A 21,470-nucleotide genomic window follows, 5' to 3' on the forward strand; every position below is an offset into this window, starting at 1 on the left:
GGTCACACATTAATTCCCTAAGCTGAGATATTTCACATAGTACAGGCTTAGCAAACCCCAGTTAGAATAAAGACACATTAGGGGTATAACACAAATGAAGAATGGCTCTGTTCTTCCTTAAGATAACAAAAAGGAATTGAAAATTAATGTCACAACTCCCATCAATATTATTTATAATTAATGAACCTAATTAAGTTTAAGTTAACCATGTAGTAAATGACTGTAACCATGTAGTATTCCATCTTACAGATTAAGAGTTGGGTATTTCTTTTTTGTCTCTATGAAGTAATCAGTTAAAAAAAAAAAAAAAAACTCCCTAGGTACTGTAACAATGTAAATATTTCTAAATGCTTGTTGACTAGTGAATGGATAGATGGACGAATTCTGGACTAAGAGGGTATTATTTATTACAGTCAAATTTCCAGTGTTCAGTATGGGTAAAACCTATGCTCAAAACTAAGAGACAAACATAACATGGGTACACCTACAAATTGCCAATTATCTGAACCTCCTTTTCTAAGGACATATCTCTATATAGAAGGATAACGTTTTAGATTGATTTTCCCACAGTTGTTCTTTCTAATCTGAAGGAAAAACAGCTTAACCTTTGAAAGATTGAGGAAGAGTTCTAGGCTAGAACCCTACAATCACTGATTGACTCACTCATCATTCAACACACTGAGGACTCATCATATGGTCACCGTTCTCGGCACTTGAGGACAGAGGGAGGAATAAGACAGATAAAAGCCTTTGCACAAGTCACCTCTGACACGTTTTATTTCATTAACAAACATTATTCCTAAAGCTTATAGTTCTATCATCATATTTACCAAAATACATTTTTCAAGAGTAGAGGACCTTTCCAATTAAGCATGTAGTGTGAAAACAACACAGTCATTTAAATAGCAAAATTTCAATTCAACCTTTGACATTTTATTTTGAGGTCACTATGTAGATGGACTCTTAGTCAGTATTGTATAATAACATAAATCAAAGAAGAGATCTGGCACTTTTCCATTTAATTTGAACTCATGTAGAATCTCAACTGAAGAAGCCAGTTTAATAACTATGTTGATCAGATTCGTCAGGTAACTAAACCCTGCCTACTGTAAAATAAGTAAAATGGTCAGTCCCATTTGATGCAACAAAAATCACCCAGTACACCAGTATATTTAAATTGTACTGTCTCTTATTCTGTTAGACAAACCTAAAAATAGTAGCAGACGCTGTTTCTTTATCTTCTAATTTCTATTTTTCAATATAACTTAATAAGTATTGCCCCATGACACTAATGCCTAAAATTACAATCTAAGATTAAGTGGTTCTATATTACTCTAAAAAATGTACCCCAAACTCATGTATGAATGACTGTAAGGCTATCTCTTTTTTTTATGAAAGAAGAAAAAGCTTAGGGGATAAAGGAAATGGAGTAGACAGCATCATATCTTGTCTTTAGAAAGATACTTGATATGTTACACCACAAATTCTTATGGGGAAACCAGAGAAGTGTGGATTAGATCAAACTCCTTTAATATTGATACCAAATTAGCTCAGGAAAATCAAACACACAAGGCAATTATTCATGGTTTGGCATCAATTTTGAAGATGTTGTCCCCATGGGGATGACCTAAGAACAATTCTCAAGTCAATACATCTATAAATTTTACTAATAAATGGGAAACAGAGTATACATATGATTGGTAAAAAATATTCCAAATGATTTGGAGTTTTCAAATGAAAAACTCCTAGAAAACAATGACGTGGAGACAAATGGCATTGGGGTACAGAAAATACATTAAAATAACTTTTGCCATTATCTAGCAAATTAACTTCCATTAGAAGTGAATTTTGCAAAAATCTATAGAAAAATAAAAGTCATGGAGAATCCTGAAAAACATAAAGTTGACAGTTTCTCAGTGATCTCCCTACAAAGATATTACTACTATTTGCAGAAAGCAGCATATTGAAAAAACTGAGGACAAAAGTTTTCACTTCCATAGTACTTGCAGGGGAGTAAATATGGATTTCAGTACTTTGTTTGCTTTCAAGAAATGATGCTAACCTCCTTAAAAGATATTTGACACTAGTGGCAGAGAAGTGTTAGGGGATACTGAAGCAACAAAATTTACTTAAGATTTTTTTAACCCCAATACAAATAACAAGAAAATCCTGTTGCCTATGTTATATTCAGCAGATTGTCTCATTTTGGAATAGGCAACTATGATATTTTGTAACATTGGAGACTATTAAATTATCATTTTTTCCAAAACCATCTCATCTTCATGCCTATGTAGAAATCTGAACAGTAGAGTATTAAGTGATATGTAGAAACATTATGAAGCACACAGGATAACTGTTTTAACAACATCATGTTGATTTTCTTTGATTATCAAAGTAGAATACGGACCACATCATTCTCAGGGTTAATGAAACTGGCCCCATTATAATGTGAAAGCACATATGTTCTCTAAGAAATGAATTCAATATTTTTCTATGAATAGCTGGAGATTTATTAGTCCCTCAGTTGTCTTAAAATATATTAATTTAAAAGCTGGTCCTAATTAATTTTTTAAAATAGACTATAGACGACTTTTAAATACAGAGAAGAAAATAGAGTAACTTTAATTAGAACACACAGAACCCTGTTGTATTAATGAATACCAAGAATAATCTAAAATTAAGGTATCAATTTTCATGGAAAGTATATAGTTCTAATGAGTTATTAGATTGGTCTCATATAATTTAAAGATTCCTTTATGGCAGAGTTTTAATTAGTGGGGCCAGGATTAATTAGTGTTGTCAGAGTCTACATTCACTGCATTTGCCCCAGCTTTTCCACCGGAACTCCTACAGCTGAACTATTCCTTGAGCACTCCACAGAGAAGCAGGCATGCAGAGGTAAGAATTATGCCATGCCTGCCCTCAGAGAAACCTACCTGTCGCCTGAGAGTCACCAGGATGTGGTCTACGTAGTGAGAAGTTCAAGAGGCAGTAGGATAAAACTCAGGGTAAGCTGCTCATTATACAGGGCAAATAGAGTCATCTATATTCAAAATAACTAGGTGTGAAAAATAACCCATGTGAAATATCCTGAACAATGCCCCTAAAATTCTACTTATTGTTTTGTCAATAAAAAAATGCAGACATAAAGAACGGGAAATAAATGCTCAAATGGTATCCCAAATAAACAAAAAGTGCACTGTATGTGGCAAGGTATTACCTATTTCCCTATTTTGGGTCAAATGCTGTAGGCCAAGAATGATGACAATAAAACACGAATCTTAAATTGTGGATTCAGTTTAGGAGCATCAAAATCGGCTTGACTTGACAGAAGATTAAATTTGTTTAATTGCATAACAGGAGACTAGAAATCGGTCAATTGGGTTGGTTGAGCAAAGACCAAATTCATGGGCTCTAAGACCGACGAGGGCCAGACTGCTCTTTTGTGTTTGACAGCCATCCATAGATCTGTCTAGATTTCTTGAAAATGCTTAAGAGCAGGTATAGGTGAAGGTGGGAAAAATTTCAGGTCTAATGGAGAAGACGTACAATGCGAAGACTCTTTTGATAGAAATGCGATGGAAAAATTTTGATATGAAAACATGGGAACATGTTGTTTATGTGTGTGCCTCTCTTCTTTTAACCTATGTATTGATATCATACACACATTAGGATTTTCATTTGAAATCAATATAACGTAATTTTTACATTCTTTCGATAGCAAAATATTATCAAGCGTTGTTCTTTAAAATGGGGGAGAAGTACAAAATTCCCTAATAGTTGCTGCCCTCTCATGGTCAAACACGTGAATGATTTATCTGATCAAGGTACGCCCAGCCCTGTGTGTGCGTCTGCGTGTGTGTGCGCGTACGTGTGTGTGCGCGCGTACGTGAGTATTTAATTCACAAGGTACTGTATGCTAGCTATCACAAAATCTGAAAACTTCTGGGTGAATGTGATTGTAAAAAAAATTATGGGTTTTCCTAAATAATTACAATATCTAAGTAGAGATGAAGGCTGTGAGCAAGTTTGGTGTGAGCCCAGAAAACAGGTTGTGAAATATGCTAACATTTTCTTGAACACTACTGTTCTCCAAAGACTGTGATGTTTAATCTATACAAATAAAAAGTTTCTTCAGGAGAAATTTTTAAAAATAATTTCAGAATATTCTGGGAAATTTGCATTATGTACTTTCCAGGAATCCTCACTTGCTTAGAACATCCTTTTGACTATAAATATACTTTGTTATAGGCATTGTGGGGTATATGGATTTCTCTGAACACTATTTTGTGGGAAAATAGTCTACATTGAATAATGTGGTTTACATCGTGTTAAATGTGTTTATTTGTTTAAAGTCCTCTTGAGAGTTTGCCGGTGTTCATTGTGAATCATGCAGGCTGATACGACATGTGCTGGTTCCTGTAATGTTTACTTGATCTTTGGTCTCTTATTATGAAGCACACTATGGGTTTAGTGTTCTGAGGAACACGTTCAGAATGTAGTACTCTGATAAGGAAATAACGTGAATTAGGTAAATATCAACCAAATGGCTTCTAATAAAATGTTTAACCAATGGATTAAAATTCTCATTAACACACTAGAGGAGGTGTTCTTACCTTCTGGAGGCGTGAACACTGAAATATTTGATTTGGGTCCAATCCCTGCGCTGGTTTCAGCCGCAACATACACGTCATACATTGTAAATGGTGTTAGATTAGTGAATGCAAACTTAAGGTCTTTTGTACTGTTATCCAAAATTCGACCTGCAAAAAGCAAAAGAAGTCTGGATTATTTACTCTTCAAGCATGTAATTCCTCTCACATTTAAGAATAGAGCAATTAAAGTGTTAACCTATGCATTAACATTCATTATTAAATTTAAAAAGTGAATATACTTTAAACATTTAGCTTAGTATTGCATTGATTTCAATTTAATTAAAATGGGGAAAAAAACCATGAAAATCTTCCTGTGTTTAAAATTCCTTTCATGTAAACATAAAGCACTGTTAACTATCATGCTATTTTTTGACATATTTAAAAGGAACACATTAGGTTTTACCAACACAAAAACAGTGACAGTGTTTGATACTCAGATTCATTCAATTAAAATGCCAAATGTTCTTGCTATATTCTATAAAAAGATATATTTAGAAAATTTCTCTAGTTTAGCTTCTGAGCAAAATTTCTTAACTGAGCCATCATCAAAATTCCTTAAATCCTCAACTTTATCCCTGAATAGTTCTTTCCCTTTCTTGCGCTGAACCCTGCCTGTTGCCAGAGACCCTGCTTTTGTTCCCTGCAGCCACCCTGAACGGTGGTGATCAATTTTTCCCCACAGCCCTCAAGTGACTAGACCTTCAGGAGTGGTATGTGTTCTCCTTGCTCCCTTTTGCCCTGTCAGACTATTTTAGCTCCCTCCGTAGGAAAGCCGACAGCTTTAGCTCTCATGCCATCAGTGACATCCACTGACTCCCACCGTTGCAGTCATCTTCAGACCGCAGGGTCACTCACTCTCATTCTGGATGGTTTAGCTCCTGCTTCAATGTCACTTTCTTCAAGGCTACCATCTTAATTTGTAGTGATTTCAATATCCCTAGAGATCATCCTTAAACCACTCCAAGCTCTCCTTACATAATCTAGTCCTCCACCTAATCTCAGTCACCCCCTCACGGTCATAACAGACACTGCTATCACCAATAACTGCAAATCCTCCATTATCTCGATTTCGTGCAGCTGTCTCTGACCACGCTTCCTGTCTCCTGATCAGGACTCTAGAAGCCAGAACCAACAATTCTCTAAGTCCACCTGGGACCTCTAATCCATTGATCTTACCACCTATTTTGTTTTGTTTGTTTCCTCACTTGATGTCCACTCTTTATCCAGCCTCAATGTCATTGTCAGTAATAATCATTGCCTTACACAAGCCCCCTCTTGTTGGAAAGAAAAACACAAATTCACTCTAACTGATATCACCTTGTTCATTACCACCCTGCAAATGAACCCTAAATGGTACCCAGCACCTTACTCAACTTTAGTATAGTCACTCTCTACTCTTCTAGATGAATATTTACACTTTTTCTTCCCAGTTGATTGTCCTCCTTCTCATTACACTGGAAAATTTAATCACTCAGAAAGATGTACCACATACTCCCACCAACACAACTACCTATTTACAGCATCCGCACCCATAAACTCTGCTTTACAACCTGTTACAATGGACAAACCACCTGGATTCTTCTCTCAAATCAATCCCTACGTCTGAGCAAAAGATCTCATTTTCTGCCTACACAAAGACATCTTTCCAATAATTCTTGCCTTTCTCATATCATTAACATATCCTTTTTTCTTTATTCGCATCAGCAAACAAACATTCTTTACTTGTTCCCTCTGAAAAGAAAACCTGTCAACTCTGCTTACCCCCCACCCCCACGTCCCCCTTCATTCACTGCTTCATTTTATGGCAAAACTCAAGGGTTGTCTATTACCCACTGCTGCAATGCTCTTCTCCCGTTCTGTCTTCAATCTACCCCACATACTCCATCAGAGCTGTTCTTAAGATCGCTAATGACCTCCATGCTGCTAAATTCAGTAGTTACTAAATACATTCTCTTGACTTATCAGCTTCACAGATAAAAGAGTGCTTTGCCAAAATTCTGTAAAATAATACCAATAGAAAAGTTGTGTCTGGGTATCCATGTGTGTCTATGTACTGAGGGGGGAGGGGGAGAAAAGGACTACCATATTTTTAGGCCTGCAAATATTTCAGAGTTTTAGGAGCATAAGGTACTCAGGGATGAGCAATAAAGGTTACTCGTGTGACTCATGATAGATTCCCAGAAGTTTCAAAATGAATAACTTGGACATTTGTCAATTTTTCCACTCTTTCAAATAAATGATAACGTGAGTTTTTGTTATTTCACTACTCTTTGAAATAAACTTATTTCATAGAACCACAGAGTCCAGATTATAAAAGAATTATCGAGTTTACTTAAATTCCACTAATATAGTTTTTGAACCCCTTAAAACAGTCAACAAGTGGATGTCCAGCTCCTCCTTGTTCATAAAGATGGGGAATTTGCTACATTATGAAGTTGCCCATATTACTTTTAGAGAGCTCCAATTATTAGAAATGTTTCTTTCTTCTAAGCAGAAGTCTGATTTAATAGAACCAAAGCACATTGTTCTTTATATATTTGCAGTCAGAGTAAGTCAAGGTCCTCCTGTTCAAATATTTGAAGACATGTATCTCCTCTAATACTTCTCTTCTTGAGGGGTTATCCCTTGTTCTTTCAGCTCCTTGTCATGAAATATGGGACATGGACAATGTTTTATCATCCTTATACTTATTTATGGTTTTAAACAAAAAGTTCAAAGAGCCCTAACCTTCCTTATTACTTTTTTATTATTTGCTTCAATTATAGGGTCTTTTAAAAGTAGCTATATTTTTAAAAAGTTTGATAAGAGTAACATTTTATATAATTCTTACTCCAAAAGGTAAACACAAAACTGATTAAGACTTACCTGATGGTCCATATAATTCAACTCTGTAACTAAATTTTCCTGTTACTATAGTTGGTGGGTCCCATGAAATTGAAAAGGACTTCCCTGTAATGTTGCCTGTTATACAGTTTTGTGGTGGTCCTTCAGGCACTAAAATGATTACAGAAAAAAAAAGAATAAATAATAGACATTTAAAATTCAAAATCACCTTATTAAATACACAAAATAAAACACAAAATCAGAGGAAAAAATAAAATGTCATACAGCAAAGCGCTTTTTTTTTTTCCAACTTACGAGAAAGAAAAAATAGGCTATAATTGAAGAATTTGAATAAGTGGTGGACCATTAGATAAACTTCTTATTTGCAACAATTACTATTTTTACTTAATGCTGTATATGATTGCATAGGGTGTTTCATTCCTATATAGTTCATTGTACAGTTACATTGTCTTGAAGCATTTATACGTATTGCATTCAACAAGCCCTGGGCACCTGGCTTTTGATAAAACACAGGTAGAAGCGGCAAAGAAATAACTCAACCTTCAGAATCTGTTGGCAGTGATCTTACTTTTTGTATCAATATCTATATTTGGTTCTGAGAGGAAATTTATAACCTACATTCTAATGTAACATTTGTAACAAATAAAGATAATAATGACATTTTAAAATAGTCTGTTTTTCATAGATGTTTCTACATTAAAAAACTTTCTTTTAATTGAAATGAAACATTCCAAAAATTTTTTAAAACAAAGTTCTTGTCTACCAAATTTCACTTTATGTGAACTTCATGAAATTCTTTCTTTTTTTTTGTATGAAAAGGAGTATGGAAGAGGAAACGATCTGATTGAAAGGTGTTTAATTCAAGAAAAAACTTCAGCTTACATGTAATTAAATGATAGGACCTGACATCTATGTAATTAGAAAAAAATACTATGTTTTAGTGAAATTACCCTACCAGTAATAATTTCCAGTAACCTCAAAAATTATTGATCACAACTGAATTTCTGATACTATATATTAATATGACATTATGTAGTATGGTTATGTGTGTGTGTCTCTCTCTATATATGTATATATATGAATGCTGACATATTATCATAATTAAATATATAAATACCATACCTAGAAATATGTACTCTTAGAATGTAGTAGTAATAATAATGTCTAATCATACTCATTTAAGTACTAACACTATCTCCATAAGGAAGATACTATTACTGTCTCCATTTTTCACACAAGGAACCTGAAAGAAATACAAAGAGGATACAGGTAGATATTTTTTGACTACTGCTTTTATCTGATACTGAATGTTAATTGCATGATATTTCTGCTCCTGCAGGTGTTATGTCCACATCTAGCAATAGCAATATCAGTGAGAGAAGTCATCTACAGATGACTACCGAAGATGCAGGACAGAGATGATTACGAAAAATTGCTGGGGTCACAGAATGATAAAAGCCGAGCTTGGGATCAAGGCTGTTAGCTCAAGAGTCTCTTCTTTCAAATCTCCTTTCTCATTTTAGATGCTTATGTTCGTATCATAAAAGAGTATTGAAATTGAAGATGCTCCAGAAGAGATACCTATTATTTGTTATTAGGGAGAAAAAGTTACTGAAAGGGAAGGAAGGTTTTAACAAAAAAATCTACATTTAAAAAATGAAAGTTTATTCTATGAATAATTTAACTTTTTTTCCTACAAAAAAAAAAAAAAAAGGAAACCATACCTGATTCTGGTGTTCTGACGATTGTACTATCAATATAACCTGCTTCAGTTGTAACAGCAGAAACTTCAAAAAGATATGTCGTATAAGGTCTCAAATGTGTCACTACAAAACTGATAGGCTCTTTCCACACAGAGCTAATCTTACTCCGTGTCAACGTGCTTGATGAGTACGTGGTACGCGATGGAGGCGTAATTCTCCCAAGGGTTGGAGAAGAGCTGGTTGTACTCCATAAAAAGGATTCATTACTCTCCTAGTGAATAAAATAAACATCAATGGGAAAATAATGTGGTATCACTTGGTGATGATGATAAGGGTAATTCATTTTTTTATACTACAAATATTATTCCTAATTTGTGTGTGTATGTGTATGATTGGGTAAGAGTTTAACAGATTAACTTACCCATTATAGCTACAAACAAATCTGCAATTGTCAATACCATCAATACCACTGTCCACAGTTTTCGGACAGAATATATTTATTGCATTCTTTATACCTTAATCTTTCTTATGAGTAGGATTTCATGTGGCTTTTAATAAAGGGATAACTACAGGAAAATCATCAAGAATTTTAAAATTCACATTAAAAGTGCAAGAGCCACAGAGATGAAATGCTTTCCCTTTTGTGAAATTTCAAACTTATGCCACTTTCTTACTGTTACGATCATTTTTCCTCATACATATTCAAAAGATAAAGCTAATAGAACATGTGTGTATATGTGTGTATATGTATTTATGTGTATTAGAAATATATCCAAATTAAAAAAATATTTTGCGACTTCCATAACTTAAAACGTTTAAAAATAATTTTGTTTCTTCATCAATAATATCACAAACATAACCAAAATTAACTGTAAAAAAGCATTATTACGCTACTTCCAGGGATTTCCCATCAATGACTAGAGTAGCAACACATTCTTCACTAAAGATGATACACAACAAAAACAGTCTACTTCTACAAGCTTAACCTTGATATACCCCTCCCCTCCTCTCCTGTCACACAGAAGTATTATCTTTTTTCCAGTGATCCCCTACGCTTTCCTACTTCAGGGTTTATAAAGTATCTTCCACCCCACATAATCTCCACCTATCCTTACCCCAAGGCCTATCACAAATGCCATGCCTATCATGAAGGCGTTCCAGAGCTCCCTAATTGATCTGACATCTCACTCTTAAATTCTCAAACCCTTCTCTTATTCTAACTTGACTATAGCCAATTGTATATGATACTATAAGTAATCAAATAGCTAATAATCACTCTGGTAAAATATACAGTATCCGGATGCTGGAAACTTCAAGATGTAATTTACCTAAAATTTCTGAGACATAGAAAATGTTCCATGATACTTACATTACATTCTGGCAATTTCCCAGTCAAAATGTCCTCTACTCTGATTGAAACATCTTTCACTACTATCCCACTCCTGGCATGTTTGACACTAATCTTGAAGCTGGTAATTTTGCCATTTGGTTGCTGAGGTAAATACCAAATCAGGTTTACTGCAGAATAGTTAAAGGCTTCGACCGTGAGATTTGCCACTTTTCCTGGAGCTGGGGAAGTGAGAGGGATTGAAGGAGACGAAAAACACTGTTAAAAAACTTAGAATGGCATTTATATAATTTTGAGATGTTACACTTCCCATGTTATATGAAATTAAATACATAACACATTGGATAAAATCTACTCGGGTAATACTTTTGAAACATATTCTTGGGTATACTTTTTGAATTGACTTTTGCCTAAAATAAAGAACTGGAAATTGGGCCCACACAGTTGCGTTTAAGAGGCAAAAAAGCCTTACTTCAGGATTATTTGGCCAGTACATCCATCAATAAACTATTTCAAATAAGTCTGAAAAAATATTCAATCAATAGTTGCTTGTGGTTATGCAAGTTTGAATAATGAATATCTTACTTTCTGAAATACTTTCGAATTATGTAAATTCCTTAGATAATGAAGTGGCAAACTCAAACAATTATCCAACCATTCGCACCAGAAAAGCACATTTCTGGAACGTATGTAAATATCTAGTGTCTAATATAAAATGGATACCAGCCAATTGACTGTGATTATTATATTTTGACTTTTATACACCCTCAAAATCAACTTTCATCAGAATTCATACTTTGTTCTTAATTATTAATAATCTGCATAATAATAAGCTATATGCTATTTTAGTTGGGATGAGACAAACATGAGGCCAGAGTGAAGAAAAACATTGCTTATTAATTCGAGGTTAATTGTACAAAACTGACAAAGTAAATAATCAAGGTCATTTAGAATATACAACAACCACAACAAGTCATTATTGAAAGAAATAAAAACAAAACAACATGTTTGGGGGTAAAACAATATAAATAATAGTAGAAGTGCCTAGAATTGAGAAATCAAACAACTAGAGTTTAGGTGCACATTGTAGAGAAGAATACCAAACTGTGATTTGTAAATGAAACCGTATAAATTATATAAGAAAGTTAGGTCCTGAGCAGGACAGCTGTATGTGAATGATATGAGTTAAACAGTAGAAATTAAGAAAACAACAGCTGCATTTTAATGGAAAAAAATACAACAATTTGGGAGGATGATTAATCATTAATAATGGATGGCATAATGGATAGAAATTTTTTTCTTCAAGAGAAACTGATCAATGGAATTAAAGCTTAAGAAGTACAATGGCAATATGAAAACTCTGATACTAAAGATTTAGCACTAAAATTTCTTTTGGATGGATAAAAAAAGCAAAATGTTTGTCAAATATATGATGCCATGGAATTATAAGAATCAAAGCTTTTATCACTAATCTTAATTGTTGTTTTAAGTTTCTGATTTGTCTAAAGTATGCAAATTTTATGAGAATGCCTGAAATATATATCAATAACGGACTGCGTACAGGCTGGCACGTTTCCAAATTGGCCTTAACAACAACCAGGAAGAACTGTCCAAGTGTACAGAAATTTGAATTTATAAGGTAACCAAACCTTTATTAAATTCTAAAACATGATTTCAAAATATCTTTTAAAGTAGACCAAATATATTAGATAAAAATTAATTAAATCTGTAATACAACATTTAGTGAAAAAGAGGTTATTTTTATTAACTTAAACTTACATTATTTTTGCCTCAGTAAAGTCTGTCTATGTGTTTTCCTTTTTTGACTTCACAGCATCTGAAGACTAATTCTGGCTCTTTTCTCTAGCTGACAGCTCTTCCCCTACTTTAAATATCCTAGTTTCTACTTCTGGATTTTTAGGTACCAAAATCCCATCATCTCTTGATATTTATACAGTAAATTTATCAATCTTGACCTAAAGAAAGATTCAATACTAAAGTTCTAAAAAATTCTGTTTATAAAGTCACTTCATCTTTCAGATAAGTCTTCTGCACACTTTGAAGGCATATCTAGACAAGTAACTTGTGTAAATATATAAGCATGTGAAACTAACTAAAACTTTTCAAAGCGTACACTATACAAAACATGCATTTTCTTGAGCCAGAAAAAAAGCTTTCTAAGTCAAATATAGAGACTTCTAAAAGAATTTTCCTACATTTCCAGGGATCCATCAGGTTAGAAATGAAGGTACAAGAGATATTTCTAATATTTTAAAGCTAAAATTCTGTATTTGTCTGAAATAATGCTGTGTGGGAAGTAAAAAAGTTGAGATTTTTGTGCTTGTGGATGTGGTATCAGCTCAGTACAGTATAATGGGTTACCTTTATACTTCAGCAGTATTTTTATTCATGGAGAAAGAAATTATTTCTGGTTTAATAATAATAATGCAATTTATTTATTCCACAGAAATTTTTCTTAAATTTAAGTTCTGTGTAGCATAAATAATAAAAAGGAGTCCTTGAGGAAGAACTTGGATATAACTGATCTAGCTAAATTTAGATTTACATTTTTACCTCTTGACATTTTTTTTTAAAAAAAGATAAGACAAGAGTAATTATGTGATTATGTAATCTCCCCAAGAAAACACAGCAAGTCAGAAACAGAGAGAAACTCCTGTTCCAGGATTATTTTCATGCCATCCTGGAGTGTTAGTTTGTCCCAAGCATAATTTGCCAAGAGAGCAAATAACTCTAGAAATTATATCAGTTAGCAGACTATAAAATATATAAAGTTCAAAATACTGTCAAGTTGAAATCATTATCTGCATGTACCAGGCTTTATCAGAAGGTTTATCAAGATGAGAGTTTTACAAAAAGACCAAACTATTTGCTAAGTCATTCAAAAATTATTCCAATTATTTTCCCGAAAACTAAAAGCATAAGTAATACATTTTCTTTTATATCCTAGTGAATATGTAATTTTAAAATGATAATTTTCCCAATTTTTACTTATGCTAATAATCTGAATGTCAGTTGGTTCAATATCAACAAGAAAAATACCTCACGAGTCATTAATTTCTAATTTTAAATAAACTCTAGAATTTTCTCTTAATTCTTTCTATGGCATAAAGCATGCATTCAGATGCTTCTCTCAATGGGGTCTCAAATAAGAACTGGGCCATGGTGCTTCCCTGGTGGTGCAGTGGTTAAGAATCCACCTGCCAATGCAGGGGACATGGGTTTGATCCCTGCTCCAGGAAGATCCCACATGCTGCAGAGCAACTAAGCCTGTGTGACACAACTACTGAGCCTGCGCTCTAGAGCCCACAAACCACAACTACTGAAGGCTGTGTGCCTAGAGCCTGTGCTCTGCAATAAGGGAAGCCATCACAATGAGAAACCCGTGCACCGCAACGAAGAGTAGCCCCTGCTCGTGGCAACTAGAGAAAGCCCGTGTGCAGCAACAAAGACCTAATGCAGCCAAAATAAAATAAAATAAATAAATAATAAATAAATACAACTCTAAAGAAAAAAAAAACTGGGCGATAAAGCTTGTTATGTGTTTCTTTTAACATTGACGATTGCCTAACCCTCTCTAGATATACGAGGCCCATTTCAATTTATCCCTTTGGCAATGAGCCACTGGATGTTCTTATTTTTAAATGTGTAGAACATTTATAGTTGCATAAGATTATAGAAATTGTTTTTATAGCACTTCTCACCAATCTATTACTCAGTAACTCATTTATCTTATCCCACCAGAACATAAGCTCCACAGGAAATATTTGCTATTGATTGGAGATGCTATTATTTATGCCATTTTTCTATTTATTTGTTCTGACTGTTTGCTATTATAAATTAACAACTGAATAACTAAATAAATAAAATTACCTCCATTCCATAACAACTTATTTTTATCACAAAGCTTATGTTCTACTAGGCTAATATATACAATAAAAAAGTTAGCAAGTAAATGTGTTATATGTCAGGCTGGTCCAATGGAGAAAAATAAATATGTTGGAAATAAAGATGGACAGAAGGAAATAGGGGCTATTTTAGAAGATGTAGTCAGGAAAGGTAAAGTGAGATCTGGATCAAGTGGGGAGAGATTTCTACGGATATTTAGTGAAAGAGTATTCCAGTCAGAGGGTCTAGCAAGAGAAAAGACCCTAAGACGAAGATCTGTATGGCTGGAGCAGATGGAGGGAGAAGAGAATGGTAAGAGATGAAGTCAGAGAGGGGAAAGGGCATACAGAGCACTGTAGGTCATGCAAAGGACTTAGGTTCTTGCTCTGAATAAGACAGGAGCCATGTTAGGAAGAGAGAAGTAACATAGTCTAGCTTCTGTTTCAAAAGATGATGTGGCTCTTGCATGGAGAGTAAACTATAGGCAGGTAAGTTGGAAACATGAAAACCAGCAAGGAGACTTGTGATTGTTCAGGGAAGAAATGATAGTGGATTACATAGAATGATTAACAAATAGGGGTGGGATTCAGGATATATTTTGATACAATGCTGACAATATTTGTTGGTAGATTAGAGTGTACTAGGAGAGAGAGGAATCAGGAATAATATCAAATTTTTCCTCTCAACCACTGGGAGAATGGAAGTAGCTTCAGTTAGTTTGGTAATGACTGCAGTTATGCAATAACATGATAACCATTATAATCCGTATTTCCATAAGTCTAATATCATAATAATACTTATGATTTGATGTTAAGAGGAAAAGGCAGGATATAAACTTGCATAAATGGCACAAGCCTATTCTCACTAATATAGAGTCACAAAGACATATATTCACAGGAAAAAAAGGATCAGCCAGAAAGGGACCAAAGGGTAATCGGGTTTTTTACATAACAGGGCCATGGATAACTTTCATTTTGGGTTTTATTTTTGTTTTTTTCAAAGTTTTCTAAGATAACACAGTGTTTTTATAATCAGAAAGAACAATATATATTTTAATGAATAAATTTACTATCCAAGAAGACTCTAAAACTGATTGAATGGCCATGCTGTTGAAAATTTTAAGCATTTTAATGCCAGATTTTGTTCATATCCCTATTTATTTTAAATGACAAAAACTGATAATGAAGTTAATTCAGAAAAAAAGACTTAGGAAAATCACCACTTTCTGCAGTTTGGAAGAGAAATGGGTCACTAAACACTCCAATGCCAGCACTGTTTTCAGCAGCAACCTAGAATAGACCAAAAGAATTACATTCAAGCTTCATACTCTCTAATTAAACAGAATCTGAAATAATAAAACTTTGATTTGTCCATAAGTTAAATGATAAAGATACTTTCCTAATTCCTATAATACTCCCAAAGTGGAAGTAAATATAGAGCTATTCCATATTTCCATTTCCCTTAAGGATATATTTGCCACATACTTTAAAACAACAGATTTCTCAATTCCTGATGGAGAAATTAATAATCAAGTTTAATATCTATTCATAGCAATAACAATTTCAGTTACTATTTAGTAAGCAACTTCTGTGTACCCAGAAATTGATTAGGGATTTTACACATCTCATTTTATCCACGTAATCAAAATAAGAGATATTATTGTCAACATTTTACATATGAGAAAACTGATTGAGAGAGGTCAAGTAACTTGCCCCAAATGACACAGGAATAAGTGGAAGAACCAGAATTCAGTTGAAGTTGTGCTTATTTCTAAAGCTCAGTCTCTTTCCATTATATTCACTCTATGTAAGACACCATGATTATTTCTGTAATAAACATGAGACCATATATATGGTATCTGACTTTAGAGTTTACAATCTAATTAGGCAAATAAATACTCAGGAAAACAATTTTAAAAATGAGTAGGTCATTTAATCATTTAGACTAAATATTCTAGAATTTAAAGGATGGAAAAATTGTTTTGGCTTGAATAGTCTAGTCAAATACACTAGAATAGACAGAGAAAGTGTCATAAATGAGAACAAAACTCTTAAGCTTTTCCAAATGACATAACTGGAGCCAGACAACCTTGGTTTAAATTGCAGCTCTACCAGTTCTCAGATGAATAGCTTTGGGCAGTCTGCTTAACAGTTCTAAGTCCTATTTCCCTTTACTTTAAAATGGGAATATTAACGTATCTATGCCATAAGATTGTTCTGAGGACTAAATGAAATAACACATGTAAAATAGGATTTTCCCCATATCATGTAGATTTGATATCTACATTTGAAGATATCAAATATACCATGTCAAATGCCCTTTGGAATTCTTCAATGGCTAACATTTATTTGAATAGAGTAAAGGGCACAACAATGATTTATAAAGTGTGGGATGAAAAAAGAGAATAAGGGCTTCCCTATATGCCTGAAATAAGAGAATTCAAACGAATAAAACTTCAAACTCCATAAAAATAGATCTAAGCAGAACTAGGTTGGCTAAATCACTTTTCTATCAGTAATAGCTTCTTATATCACGTGAAAATGCAACCTTTATTTATTATCCTGAATAGTATATCTTAACATATAAGTTAATCTGAATGTGGGCTTATTGATAGAAAATATCTGCATCATACAGTTTCCAGATATCAGAAAAGGGTTGCCTACTCTTTAACTCATGTTTCTGCAGGGAAATAAGCATCAAATCTTTGATTCTGACCAGTGTATAAGTAAAAGTTTATTTTTTTCTTTTATCCTTTGGGGGAATCCCTATTCTTGATATACGGTCTCCTTTCTTATTGTATTTGATTCTGCAAATAGGCATACTTGCAACAAGATTTTAAAAAGGCAAGTATCTCTTTTTTATCACTTCTTCCCATCTAGATGGCCATCTCAGTTATGTATGATCACATACTTACACAGCCTTTTCTCTACAGTCAAGATTCAAGGAACGTATTGACATGATACTAAAAATAGGGAGGCATGAGAAGATACCTGTATTGTTCACTGTCCCCTGGAAATACCAGGCATGTCTCTGAATTGTAAACATTTTCATAGGGCCTAACTAATTTTAGGACTGCTTTGTAAGTGCTCTTCTTTATTTAATATTTAAATAAGATGTTCTTATATTTTGCATAGTTAACATTGTAAAGGCATAAAAGTTTTTATAAACATAAAAGACACCATATGCACTCAGGAAATATTTGTTGAATGGAACCAAAATGAATGAATTGTTCTTTGAGAAACTGGTTCTTTAGAAACTTTCAAACCATTATCCAAAATTTCAATAACATACATGGAAATACAAGAGAATTAAGAGAAAAATAACAACTCTAACTTCAAATTTGATTAAGAAGTAGAATATATGTGCTTATAAAGCCTAAACTATTTAATTTAAACTTTATTTTTTAAGAGTCACTAAACTAATGCTTTTTTAAAAAGATAAATTATATAAATACACATAAAAATGAAAAGAGAGTATAAAATTTGTTCAAGTTTTAAAAGCCCAGGTGGGCAATGAGGCCATGACTCAGACGATCATTCTTCAGTCACTTGCAGCAAAGGCTTGACCTGGTGGAATAAAGCTCCTTCACTTTTAAATTAATGAATATTTTAATACTAACTATTTACAAAATAATTACCTTGATTTCATATGTTGTTCCAGGATTAAGATTAGTAAGAAGAACTTCCAGACTGTCTGGCTTTGCTCTAACTTGTGTGTATGCTGCTTGCATCCACGGACAAACTTCCTTATATTTTACAAGGTAAGATATAATCCTTCCATTCGGGTTAGGTGGTGTATTCCAAGATAGAAGAATCCCAGCAGATCCAACTCTTTCCCCTGCTAGGAAGACTGGAGGCCCTGGTTCTATTTAAAAAAAAAAAAAATCATGTTGTAATAAGGTTAAACAATTATTGTATTTTCACAATCATATGTAAGAAAAATATTTACAAATTGTAGACTTTTGAAGTTCCCAAAGACTAATGGTCTCATAAGTGTAAGTTTATCCTCCCTAGAGCTTTGTTACCAGGAGAAAAAAAAAAAAAAGATTAAATGCTTTGGGGAATACCAAAAACATTCTTTCATAAAGAATGTAAAAAATGGAATGCTACTAAATACTACATGCCAAATAGACTTTTAACGCCAAAGCATTTTTTAAAAAAACTTACTTGATGCAAGGCTTATACACAAACACTAAGAAAACAAGAACCAGTCTTACAAACTGAATAATTCTTTCAGAGCAAGTATAGTGAGTTTATTTTCATGACTTTGTATTATTTAAATATTACCATTAACAGTGTCTTTGATCCATTTCACAAATAAGTATAGAAAAATTATCTTTGCCCTTTGAAAGTAAAGGAAGATAACCACTAGAATGCAGGTTCTAAACAGATCACTTTCTTAAGTTTCCATTTTGCTTTAATTACTAAACTGTTTTCATGCATCCAATGCACATATTGCCAATGTAAATATTTCCATCCAATAGACTAATAATGGCTCCAAGTACTTTGTAAAAAAGAAAAAAAGGAAATGAAAAACATATACTTACTTGTCACATTCGTTGTCACTGTTCTAGTAACAGGTAAGCTGTATGTTGTAGCAGAAATGGAAGAGATGGTTACAGCGTACCGTGTACCAGGAACGGCATTAGAAACATCAACCTAGAACACCAAAAACAAGCGATTGTGTTAAAATTCTGAAAAGCAAGAAAGCTAAAACAATAAATCTACCACAATCAAAAAAATAAAGTAACACTTCACTACATAACTCTGCACTATTTAAGGTATCACAATATGTTTCCTATTACTGTAAAATATAAATTTGTTATATCACAAAACTATTTAGCAAATAACACATAATAAAAACTTATAAAACATACTGCGTTATCAAAGACTAAATCAGTATTTCCGTCTATCCTAGTTCATTGTCACAAGAAACAACTATTTAAGAGTCTTAAGAAACCTACAGTCCATTGCTTAGCCCTGGCATTTAAAAGTGTGTATAAAATACCTGTGTCTCTGAAGTTCCAATAAAAAGTAAAAGAAAAATGATAAGAAAATCCATCATTATTACATTTTTCAGGCAGTGGAATCACATTGATAGCTCTAGAGAGAAATGTTGCCTGCATTAATGATTTAAAGACAGATCCTCCTGGCAAGTGCACAATTAATGAGCCTGGATTACTCAATAGCTCTGCCCTTTCTTTGTTAAACTATTCATGAACTCTTGGATGGTTGGCTGTAGGTTCAGGGTAGGCTTAAAAAAAGAGACACAGACGTTGCTAAGGTAACAGTCCACCAATGCTGAAACTTATACTCATCAATTCAGCATCAGTGTTTCTGTCTTCATCTTATGCTTTTAAAAAGTCTCAAAGGAGTAAGTTTTCATGGTGGATGAGTTTCACAAAGAACTTTACTATTTGGACAAAATATAAATATAAGTTGGCTCGGCAAGTATGAGAATGAAAACTATACCTGATATTCTCCACCTCCAAGATCTTTGATAGTAACAAAGCCGCTGTCAGGAACAAGATCCACGTGAAACCCGTCCACAGAGCCAGAGGGCAGACTCCAGCGCAGAGAAAAGGAATGTGCAGAAATATTGAAGGCTTGAAGTTTCTCAGGTTTTTCTGGTTCTGATATTGAAAAATAGAGGTTTAAAATAGTTATTCTCCTAAACCCTCAAAGAAAAAAGGAAAATCAATAGTCTCAGGGCCTGGTTTCAAAATAACCACATTGCTAGAAAGCATCAGATCTTTAAATTAGCTCTAGCTCTGTGTAGGTGTTAGGCATGTATATCTTTTAAAACGTCTAGTTCCTAAGCTTAATTATCAGAAATGATATATCAATTTATAGATCTGTTTCTGAGATATTTCTTACCTACTAAAATCTGTTGGTTGAACAGATTGTTTTTTAAAGCTTATGCTCTAATTGAAAAATTATATCATTTTAAAAACAGGTAAGTACAAACTACTTATCCAATTACCTGGATATTTATCAAACAGAAAACAATTAGAAAAAAAATCAAAATCTGCCAAAATTTTTAAAGGACGAGCATTTCTGATGAATATTTAGTTAGGTGTTTCTTTAGAAGAAAATATAAGTTTTCATATTGCAAATGAAAAAAAGACAGTTTTTAAACAGTAAGTAGTAATTGTTCTAGCCATTTCAACCATATTTTTTCTACCTTGGCTTCCACTGTTTCCAAAGATTTGTTTATGCTACCTGTACCTACTTGAAGGGAGTTTTCTACGTAAAGGTCTTTGGATTGATCGCCAATGAGTCAGGTTTGTACTCTTCTTATCTTTAGTGCAGATTCCAGACCAACAATATAGGGAGGAGGGAGAGAGATTATGAAGCCAAGCACACGAAAAACATCCTGATACAGACCCAATCTAACACTATTTCCAAAAGAAAGGAGTCTGGAATTAGTCACTGAACTCCATTTATTATTTTAAACACTCCCGCCCCCACCCCCAACAGAGATGACTTGAAAATTGATATATTAAAAAAAATAAAGTGTACATTTCCTAACAAAACTGATGGGACACAATGCATAAAATAGATATCTTAACAGGTCAGTTTCCTAGCATCTTTTGGAGGGAGGTGTGGGGGGATATACTTTTAGAATGTTTTTTTTTTTCATCTCCTTTGAAAAGTTCCTTTAATGGTTATAACTGTCTCCCTAGTGGCCAAAGCTAATATTGATCAATTAATTTTCACATGACATCCTCAAAGATACATTCTCTTGGCATCACCTCCAAGTTGTCCAAGCAGTGAGCACTACAGTTTTATAATAACTCTAGAAATACTGCAAACTTAAGGTGAAAGACCAGAGAAACACCTAGTTTGTGATGGGTAGAATTTCTTTGCTGTGCATAGCTGCTGGCATTTTTCCTGGATGATTCTGCACACAGATCTATGTCCTCTGTATTCTCAAGGGCACACAGATCTATGTCCTCTGTATTCTCAAGGTTGAGCGAAAAGAGCTTGATTCTCCTCATCAGCCCACATTAAA

The 21,470-nt window shown here is 33.5% G+C and overlaps 1 protein-coding gene across 1 annotated transcript in view; it reads right to left on the bottom strand.

Moving 5' to 3' along the window:
- The window catches only part of PTPRQ (protein tyrosine phosphatase receptor type Q), a 197,521-nt gene extending 178,004 nt beyond the window's left edge, over positions 1-19,517 (bottom strand). The window contains exons 1-8 of the mRNA XM_057740406.1: positions 19,464-19,517; positions 19,003-19,114; positions 18,094-18,320; positions 15,676-15,745; positions 10,572-10,771; positions 9,224-9,473; positions 7,521-7,649; positions 4,617-4,763 (exon numbers count right to left, since the gene is read on the bottom strand). Coding sequence (XP_057596389.1) covers positions 4,617-4,763; positions 7,521-7,649; positions 9,224-9,473; positions 10,572-10,771; positions 15,676-15,745; positions 18,094-18,320; positions 19,003-19,114; positions 19,464-19,517 — 1,189 coding nt within the window. The remainder of the gene's footprint in view (positions 1-4,616; positions 4,764-7,520; positions 7,650-9,223; positions 9,474-10,571; positions 10,772-15,675; positions 15,746-18,093; positions 18,321-19,002; positions 19,115-19,463) is intronic.
- Between the last annotated feature and the right edge of the window lie 1,953 nt (positions 19,518-21,470).

The sequence above is a fragment of the Hippopotamus amphibius genome, chromosome 7 (assembly GCF_030028045.1).
Source record: "Hippopotamus amphibius kiboko isolate mHipAmp2 chromosome 7, mHipAmp2.hap2, whole genome shotgun sequence".
NCBI lineage: Eukaryota > Metazoa > Chordata > Mammalia > Artiodactyla > Hippopotamidae > Hippopotamus > Hippopotamus amphibius.